The sequence below is a fragment of the Abramis brama genome (genome assembly GCF_963993115.1).
Source record: "Abramis brama genome assembly, chromosome: 14".
NCBI classification, from domain to species: Eukaryota; Metazoa; Chordata; class Actinopteri; order Cypriniformes; family Leuciscidae; genus Abramis; species Abramis brama.
In genome coordinates, this window is record NC_139976.1 from 787,717 (window position 1) to 797,716 (window position 10,000).

Here is a 10,000-nt window from a genome sequence, read left to right on the forward strand (position 1 = left end):
GTGTTTCAGTGTTTGAGTGTTTCAGTGTTTGAGTGTTTGAGTGTTTGAGTGTTTCAGTGTTTGAGTGTTTCAGTGATTCAGTGTTTGAGTGTTTCAGTGTTTCAGTGTTTCAGTGATTCAGTGTTTGAGTGTTTCAGTGTTTCAGTGATTCAGTGTTTCAGTGTTTGAGTGTTTGAGTGTTTGAGTGTTTCAGTGTTTCAGTGTTTCAGTGATTCAGTGTTTGAGTGTTTGAGTGTTTCAGTGTTTGAGTGTTTCAGTGTTTCAGTGTTTCAGTGTTTCAGTGTTTGAGTGTTTGAGTGTTTCAGTGTTTCAGTGTTTGAGTGTTTCAGTGTTTCAGTGTTTCAGTGTTTGAGTGTTTCAGTGTTTGAGTGTTTCAGTGTTTGAGTGTTTGAGTGTTTGAGTGTTTCAGTGATTCAGTGTTTGAGTGTTTCAGTGTTTCAGTGTTTCAGTGATTCAGTGTTTGAGTGATTCAGTGTTTCAGTGTTTGAGTGTTTCAGTGCTTGAGTGTTTCAGTGTTTCAATGTTTCAGTGTTTGACTGTTTCAGTGTTTCAGTGATTCAGTGATACAGTGTTTCAGTGTTTGACTGTTTGAGTGTTTCAGTGTTTCAGTGATTCAGTGTTTCAGTGTTTCAGTGTTTGACTGTTTCAGTGTTTCAGTGTTTGAGTGTTTGAGTGTTTCAGTGATTCAGTGTTTCAGTGTTTCAGTGTTTGAGTGTTTGAGTGATTCAGTGTTTGAGTGTTTGAGTGTTTCAGTGTTTCAGTGCTTGAGTGTTTCAGTGTTTCAATGTTTCAGTGTTTGACTGTTTGAGTGTTTCAGTGTTTGACTGTTTGAGTGTTTCAGTGTTTGAGTGTTTCAGTGTTTGAGTGTTTGAGTGTTTCAGTGATTCAGTGTTTCAGTGTTTCAGTGCTTGAGTGTTTCAGTGTTTCAATGATTCAGTGTTTGACTGTTTCAGTGTTTGAGTGTTTCAGTGTTTGAGTGATTCAGTGTTTGAGTGTTTCAGTGTTTGAGTGTTTCAGTGATTCAGTGTTTGAGTGTTTCAGTGATTCAGTGTTTGAGTGTTTCAGTGATTCAGTGATTCAGTGTTTGAGTGTTTGAGTGTTTGAGTGTTTGAGTGTTTCAGTGATTCAGTGTTTCAGTGTTTCAGTGATTCAGTGTTTGAGTGTTTCAGTGCTTCAGTGTTTCAGTGTTTCAGTGTTTGAGTGTTTCAGTGCTTGAGTGTTTCAATGTTTCAGTGTTTCAGTGCTTGAGTGTTTCAGTGTTTCAGTGTTTGACTGTTTCAGTGTTTCAGTGATTCAGTGTTTGAGTGTTTGAGTGTTTCAGTGATTCAGTGTTTCAGTGATTCAGTGTTTCAGTGTTTGAGTGTTTCAGTGATTCAGTGTTTGTGTTTCAGTGATTCAGTGTTTGAGTGTTTCAGTGATTCAGTGTTTGAGTGTTTGAGTGTTTCAGTGATTCAGTGTTTGAGTGTTTCAGTGATTCAGTGTTTGAGTGTTTCAGTGTTTCAGTGTTTGACTGTTTCAGTGTTTCAGTGTTTCAGTGATTCAGTGTTTCAGTGTTTCAGTGATTCAGTGTTTCAGTGTTTGAGTGTTTGAGTGTTTGAGTGTTTCAGTGTTTGACTGTTTCAGTGTTTCAGTGTTTCAGTGTTTGAGTGTTTCAGTGTTTCAGTGTTTGATTGTTTGAGTGTTTGAGTGTTTCAGTGTTTCAGTGTTTGAGTGTTTCAGTGTTTCAGTGTTTGATTGTTTGAGTGTTTGAGTGTTTGAGTGTTTCAGTGTTTCAGTGATTCAGTGTTTGAGTGTTTCAGTGATTCAGTGTTTGAGTGTTTCAGTGTTTCAGTGTTTGACTGTTTCAGTGTTTCAGTGTTTCAGTGATTCAGTGTTTCAGTGTTTCAGTGATTCAGTGTTTCAGTGTTTGAGTGTTTGAGTGTTTGAGTGTTTCAGTGTTTGACTGTTTCAGTGTTTCAGTGTTTGAGTGTTTCAGTGTTTCAGTGTTTGATTGTTTGAGTGTTTGAGTGTTTCAGTGTTTCAGTGTTTGAGTGTTTCAGTGTTTCAGTGTTTGATTGTTTGAGTGTTTGAGTGTTTGAGTGTTTCAGTGTTTCAGTGATTCAGTGTTTGAGTGTTTCAGTGTTTCAGTGATTCAGTGTTTCAGTGTTTCAGTGTTTGAGTGTTTCAGTGTTTCAGTGTTTGAGTGTTTCAGTGCTTGAGTGTTTCAGTGTTTCAGTGTTTGACTGTTTCAGTGTTTCAGTGTTTCAGTGATTCAGTGTTTCAGTGTTTGAGTGTTTGATTGTTTGAGTGTTTCAGTGATTCAGTGTTTCAGTGTTTCAGTGATTCAGTGTTTGAGTGTTTGAGTGTTTCAGTGCTTGAGTGTTTCAGTGTTTCAGTGTTTGACTGTTTGAGTGTTTCAGTGTTTGAGTGTTTCAGTGTTTGAGTGTTTGAGTGTTTGAGTGTTTCAGTGTTTCAGTGTTTCAGTGTTTCAGTGTTTGAGCGTTTCAGTGTTTGAGTGTTTGACTGTTTCAGTGTTTCAATGTTTCAGTGTTTGACTGTTTCAGTGTTTCAGTGTTTGAGTGTTTCAGTGATTCAGTGTTTCAGTGTTTGAGTGTTTGAGTGTTTGAGTGTTTCAGTGTTTCAGTGTTTGAGGAGCGCTGGTCATGAAGAAGAGCTGCGGGACGGTTTTGGAAACGACATGAGAGTGAGTAAATAATGACAGGATTCTGATCTTCTGATTTTCAGGATGCTGATCCTTGCCTCGCATTCTGTAACAAAATGACCCAAAGCCTTTAAATTATACTTAAAAAAAATAATTCTACTTATTTTATTTCATTTTGATCAAATTTTTTCTCATATTTTTGATCATAAGATTTTTTGTTCTTTTTTATTTAATTTACCTTTAAATTACTAGATTTGTTCAATAAATAAATAGAAATTTGAGCACATTCCTCACATTCTTTCAACTTAAATTTAAAATAACTCTCAATTTCATGCATAACCCTTTTAATTCAGCTCAAAATATCTTACATTGGGAGTCTCTGCCGACCTCTTATGGAAAACAAATAATAATATATCATGATATTTCATGACTCTATATGGCCTTATAGCTCTATGGAGCAAATGAGCTGTTCTGCTGGGTCCTAAAGTCAGTTCACTTCAGTGTGCTTGTAGACATTATAAAATCACATAGACAATTATAAAATCATTTTTTTGGTAAAGTTTTAGCATTTTTAGTTTGAATTCTGAGCACTTTAAGGTTTTTCTATGTGTGCTGAAGCATTCCTTGCATTCCATTCATTCCTAATGGGGTCAAATTGACCCGCAAGGGAACGGATTTGTTACTTTTTTCCAACCATAAAACTCCTCAAATCCATTAAATTTTGTGTGTGTGTGTGTATTCGTGGTTCAAGTGCGACAAAAGTCCTGGGGTCTTGGAACCCTTAAAAAAAAATCTAAATATTTTCCGGGTCAAAATGACCCGAGGGAACGATTCCTATAAAGTCGACATGAAATCAAAACTGACCCTATTTACTTTGTTAGTGCATATTACTAGTCTTGTGGTGAACAATTAATCCGTGCAAGTTAATACACAGAAAAAAATTGTTTGCCGTGGTAATCTTTCATCAAAATCTGAAAAGTTACTTCCGGTCTGGGATGGCGTTCCTTCTCTGATGACGTCAGTTTGACGGCTTGGGTTGAAAACGCTTAACCACTCCCCTTAAACCGTCAGTCTGCTATGAGCAGAGATGGAGAGGAGGAGCACTAAAGTCAAACCCTGCCCTCTGTTCAATATTCCCTTTCACTTGGAAATACGTCGCAAACTGGAGAAGTCGTTTGCAACTTCCGGTTCACGGGGACTTTAAATATCTGCTCAGGAATCTCTCAGGGCTCAATGTAAATGCCAAAACATAAGGCGAATCTCTTTCAAGCAGAAGTCTGACAGATCCGCGTTTCTTTGCTCATACTAACGGCCCGTCAGTGACCTCTCTTCAAAGCCTGTGTGTGTGTGATGTGTTTGAAGTGTGTGTGTTTGATGGCTCTGCTCTCTGTTTGTCCTCATCTGAGCAGCTCCTGTCGGTCCTCGGGATATTCTGGGATCAGTGTTTGGATTGTGGGACAGTTTCCTCATTAGCGTTCACGTCTCCTCGGGAATCTCTCAGCACGTCTCTGCAAACAGAAGCTAACCGCGAGTCTTGAGGACTATTAAGAGGTTTCTGTCACTGTCAGGAGTCTCATTTATTATTATTTTGATTAGATAATCATCAAGTGTTATAATATAGAAGCAAATAAAGTGAGAGACTATACATGTAATATACATTTATGTAATTTTAATGCTCGGGCCTTTGCAGATATTTAAAGATGGCCATCTTCTTTAAGCATGACTCTTTGGATTTATATGAAATGGTAACACTTTACAATAAAGTGTGTGTTGCACATGTGCATTTTTGACATAACGCATCACCCAGCATACCCGGTTAAAAAAGTCACCACTTGCCACTGATATATATGTGTATATATATATATATACACTCACCTAAAGGATTATTAGGAACACCTGTTCAATTTCTCATTAATGCAATTATCTAATCAACCAATCACATGGCAGTTGCTTCAATGCATTTAGGGGTGTGGTCCTGGTCAAGACAATCTCCTGAACTCCAAACTGAATGTCAAAATGGGAAAGAAAGGTGATTTAAGCAATTTTGAGCGTGGCATGGTTGTTGGTGCCAGACGGGCCGGTCTGAGTATTTCACAATCTGCTCAGTTACTGGGATTTTCACGCACAACCATTTCTAGGGTTTACAAAGAATGGTGTGAAAAGGGAAAAACATCCAGTATGCGGCAGTCCTGTGGGCGAAAATGCCTTGTTGATGCTAGAGGTCAGAGGAGAATGGGCCGACTGATTCAAGCTGATAGAAGAGCAACTTTGACTGAAATAACCACTCGTTACAACCGAGGTATGCAGCAAAGCATTTGTGAAGCCACAACATGCACAACCTTGAGGCGGATGGGCTACAACAGCAGAAGACCCCACCGGGTACCACTCATCTCCACTACAAATAGGAAAAAGAGGCTACAATTTGCATGAGCTCACCAAAATTGGACAGTTGAAGACTGGAAAAATGTTGCCTGGTCTGATGAGTCTCGATTTCTGTTGAGACATTCAGATGGTAGAGTCAGAATTTGGCGTAAACAGAATGAGAACATGGATCCATCATGCCTTGTTACCACTGTGCAGGCTGGTGGTGGTGGTGTAATGGTGTGGGGGATGTTTTCTTGGCACACTTTAGGCCCCTTAGTGCCAATTGGGCATCGTTTAAATGCCACGGCCTACCTGAGCATTGTTTCTGACCATGTCCATCCCTTTATGACCACCATGTACCCATCCTCTGATGGCTACTTCCAGCAGGATAATGCACCATGTCACAAAGCTCGAATCATTTCAAATTGGTTTCTTGAACATGACAATGAGTTCACTGTACTAAAATGGCCCCCACAGTCACCAGATCTCAACCCAATAGAGCATCTTTGGGATGTGGTGGAACGGGAGCTTCGTGCCCTGGATGTGCATCCCACAAATCTCCATCAACTGCAAGATGCTATCCTATCAATATGGGCCAACATTTCTAAAGAATGCTTTCAGCACCTTGTTGAATCAATGCCACGTAGAATTAAGGCAGTTCTGAAGGCGAAAGGGGGTCAAACACAGTATTAGTATGGTGTTCCTAATAATCCTTTAGGTGAGTGTATATATATATATATAAAGAAGAAATGCTGTTTTGTATAAATAAGATGGCACTCAAGGAATGATCATCTGAACACACCTGAAAACACACTGGGGATCTTGGACAAAAAGCTCTTGACGGTCCGGATGGGAATCCCGTTCTTTTCGTCCTGCATGCGAGCGATGACATCTTCCATCTGAGAGAGAGAGAGAGAGAGAGAGAGAGAGAGAGAGAGAGAGAGAGAGAGAGAGAGAGAGATCAGCTGACGTCTGGAACAATCACAGTAATTACATGCTTCATAATTAGCCTCCTATTCCGTGTAATTACGCTTAATTTCTGTGTGATTAAACACACTGTTGTACTCACAATTACTCTTCACTCGTGACTGCACACACTCCCACTTAAACCCGCTATATAGCAGTGCAGATTAATACATCTATGAACATGCAGAATGACAATCATATAAAACCAGAGAGGGAGTTATTCTGATGTTCAGATGCTGTCTATGACATGTCCAGGCAGCAATTCACCCCAAAATCAAAAGAAAATTCCATTTAATTTTAGTACAAATTTGAGATTTTTTTTTGTTTGTCATTGTAACATTATTTTAATTACAATATTTAAAGTCCCCCTGTGGTGAAAATCCAGCTTTTAATGTTGTTTATATGTCTATGTGGTGTTTTTAATATGCTTTAAGACAAACCATGTGTAAATTCATAAGTCGACTCCATTGCTGAGTATTTTCTCAAAACACGCTTTGAAATCGCTGGTGTTTCTGACGTCACAAACTACCTTATAACCAATCAGATCAACGTGTGATCATCAACCAGTGGATCTCTGAGCTGGGTGAGTGAGTGGAGACGGGGCTCATTTGCATATTCATAGAACCGAGGGTGTCGAGTTATATTGAAGCTATTTTAAGGCATGAAGAAATTTTTACTAGGTAAAAATGTTTTTTTTTGGTGATCAAAGATGAGTTTCAAGGGATAAAATTATTGACTACAGGGGGACTTTAAAGCAATTTTTGCACACATTTTTTTATCTAAATAAAAGAAAATTATATATTATTTAAATTGTAAAGTTATTGTGTCCATCTTTATTCAGAAGCTTTCAACCGCAGTTTCCTCAACTGGGATGACGGAGCTTTTCAGGGATTTGTTTGGTTGTTTAAACTCTGACACCTGAAAATCCTTCTTAATCTTCCAAAGCAAAATGACATTTGGGATGCTGAGAGACTCCAGGGGGCGGAGCTAAGCCAGGAGCAGGTGTGACGCTCTGATTGGCTGGCACTCTGCCGAACGGAGCCGTTTGATTGGCTCTCACACAAACTCACACTCAAGCCAAGAAGTGACTGAAGAAACCACTTTAACATTTTCTCTTCTGAGGAAACGGATCGATATTCAAGACATCAAACGCTTGACCAATCAGCATACAGACGATCAGCTCTCCACTGTTCATGTAATTTGACACCTAAACTTCTGTAATCTCACACACTGAAAAATACACAGACGATTGAACATCATTATGAGGCTCACGGCTGTGAACAGAGAGAAGAAAACACACTCATTTGATCCTGAGACTCACACTTTATAAACAGCAAATGTCAGTCCAAGACTTAAAAAGCTCATGCTTTTGTTCAATTTCTGGATTTCTTGGTTAATATGTTGAAACAAATACTGTATTGTCTTTCTTTTTGTAACTCTCTGATTGAAAAGCTTCAATAAAAAGAGTTAAAGTAAAAAAGCTTAAAAACGTGTTTCTGCGACAGTGTTTCCTCAGGGATATCAAAATGATTATACAGTCAAATGACGAACAGAAAGCATCCCAGAATAATCCGCATTTACACTCTCACTCGTTCAGGGATTTTTAATAGCACAAAATGTATGTTGTTGCATGTGTTTAAAAAGCAAAAAACACGTTAAATAAATGGGTTGAGTTCTGAGGGAATGCATGAACTGGTATAAAATAAATACTGTGCATTGAAATGCATAAATGTAAATATAAACAGGAATGCTAATGCAAAGGTCAAATGCATCACGTTATTCAATGAGTCTAAAATGCACAGGAACTGGTTTAAGATATTAATATAAAGCTGCATATATAAGTATGTCCACCTTCATCCACTATACATCAAATCTCTACAGCTTGATTGTTTATATCATCTCAAATTGAACCATTATCGTGCAGCTCTAATGCGACTATGAAGATATTAAGATGTTATAAATATTAACATCCTGATTTTCTGTAAAGCTGAGGAACTGATTGGCTTCCGAAAAGTCAGGTGACCATGAAAGCTGTTTAAAGATTACGCAGAAAACATCATTAATGATGAATTATATGCAATAACAGGAAGATTAATGTACGGTTGTTGACATGTGCTAAATGTACCGTAAATGCATCATCAGATGTGTGTGATCTTACTCTGTCACACTCAAATCCTTGTGCCTCGACCTAAACGTGCCTCGACCAATCAGGGCCTCGTTAAAGCCACAGCTGGACCGTCAGTGACACACACATGCAGATATAGCAGCAATGTCAATAATCTGAGGCCACATCTCACTGTTTTAACTGCTCACACACAAACAAGTGTGTGTGTGTGTGTGTGTGTGTGTGTTTCAACACACTACTAACTAACTCAACCAGGCCCCGCCCCTTTATTCTGCGTATGAAAATGTATTTCGCACTATTCTTATTAAAAATATGTAATTTGTCTTTATGAGAATGGGATTATTGAGCTGTTTTTCTTCCGTTTATGAATGTTGACTTTAATGCTGTTAATGAAGAATATGATTAGATCTGACTGTGTTTGTTTCTCAGCAGCGAGCTCATGCTGTTCTCCTTCAGGTCCTCTAGGTCAGTGTGCAGGAGAAGGCAGACCTCGTCTGGTATTCAGATCTGAGTTTTATAAACATCTCACAGAAGCAGAGGCAGAAACACACACACTTTAATATTTTGATTTGTCTTTATACACACAAACTCACGCACGCACACGCACACACTCACTCTCTCTCTCTCTCTCACACACACACACACACACTCATTAACTGCTCTCCTCCCCTAACAGGACCTGAGCTGCGTCTGTGGATATTATGGAGAAACACTGGGGTCTTTAGTTCACTGGTGTAATAATTACCATTCAAAACTATCCATTAACATAATATCACTTCATTAGTGCAGCTCTGATCTCACAGGTGGAACACACACACACAGACTCACACACACACTCACTGTGAAACACAATCCTGCTGGAAACATCAGCGATCGACCCAAACGTCATGTGATCACGCTCATTAGATGTGCTAATGAAGGAATAAATGTCACAATTCAACACGTCGTAATGATCCTAAAACAGGCTTCAGTCTCTTTTCTTTTCTGTGTGGATGTTAAATGACCAGCAAATGTTTGCACACACACACACACACACACAGAGATGCGTTCTGATTGACAAGGGTTGTCAAGGGCAACAGGATGCATTTCTATTTTTAAGTGAGGCGAGTGTGAGGTGTGGCACGTGCCTTCAGGCTCAAACACACACACACGTCGTCAAACACACACACACCCACACACACACACATATTAAACAGCACAGACGAGTTCAAACACAATGCAACCCCAACGTTATGGGTTCGATGCCAATGCAAAAATGGACACTATATTATTTCCCAGGCTGTGGCGAACCGCTACAATGTAAAACAAAAGAATATTTTATTAATAATCATATTGAATAAAATCAATTGGAAACCTACACAACTTCATAGCAGTTATTAGAATTTGTACAAACGAAGAACTAAATATGGTGAGGAGAAGAGGTTGGGTTTGGTCGAGAGCCTGTCATAAATAAATGATAATAACAAAATAAACTATAAAACATTAACATCATGATTTTCTGCAAAGCTGCTTTGAAACTTTTTTTATGTATTGTTAATACATAAAATAAATACGACTTGTACCAAGTAATAGTTCACATTAGTGTAATAAACAATTCAGCAACTGGATGCATTAATCCATCGTCATGACTGAGTGTTTATTAATGATAAATCTTCTCTTCAACGGATGATTTAAGATCTGCATCACGTCTTGCAGTGGATCATCTCTCTGACGGGTGTGTTTACAGCTTCTCGTTGATTTATGAGTGATTATTGATGAATTATTAGGATGCCTGTAAAGTAAACACGCCTGAACACTGAAATAAACCCAAGCGTGCTGATCATTACATCATCACAGATCCTGCAGATCACGGGTTATTACATCATTCTGATTTCTGACACGTTCATTATTTCATACTTTTCATT

At 38.6% G+C, this 10,000-nt stretch overlaps 1 protein-coding gene across 2 annotated transcripts in view; it reads right to left on the reverse strand.

Moving 5' to 3' along the window:
• rgs7b (regulator of G protein signaling 7b) overlaps positions 1-10,000 on the reverse strand; it is a 53,547-nt gene that overhangs the window by 23,203 nt on the left and 20,344 nt on the right. For both annotated transcript variants that reach the window (XM_084135024.1, XM_084135023.1), the window contains exon 3: positions 5,808-5,904. In XM_084135024.1, coding sequence (XP_083991150.1) covers positions 5,808-5,904 — 97 coding nt within the window. The remainder of the gene's footprint in view (positions 1-5,807; positions 5,905-10,000) is intronic.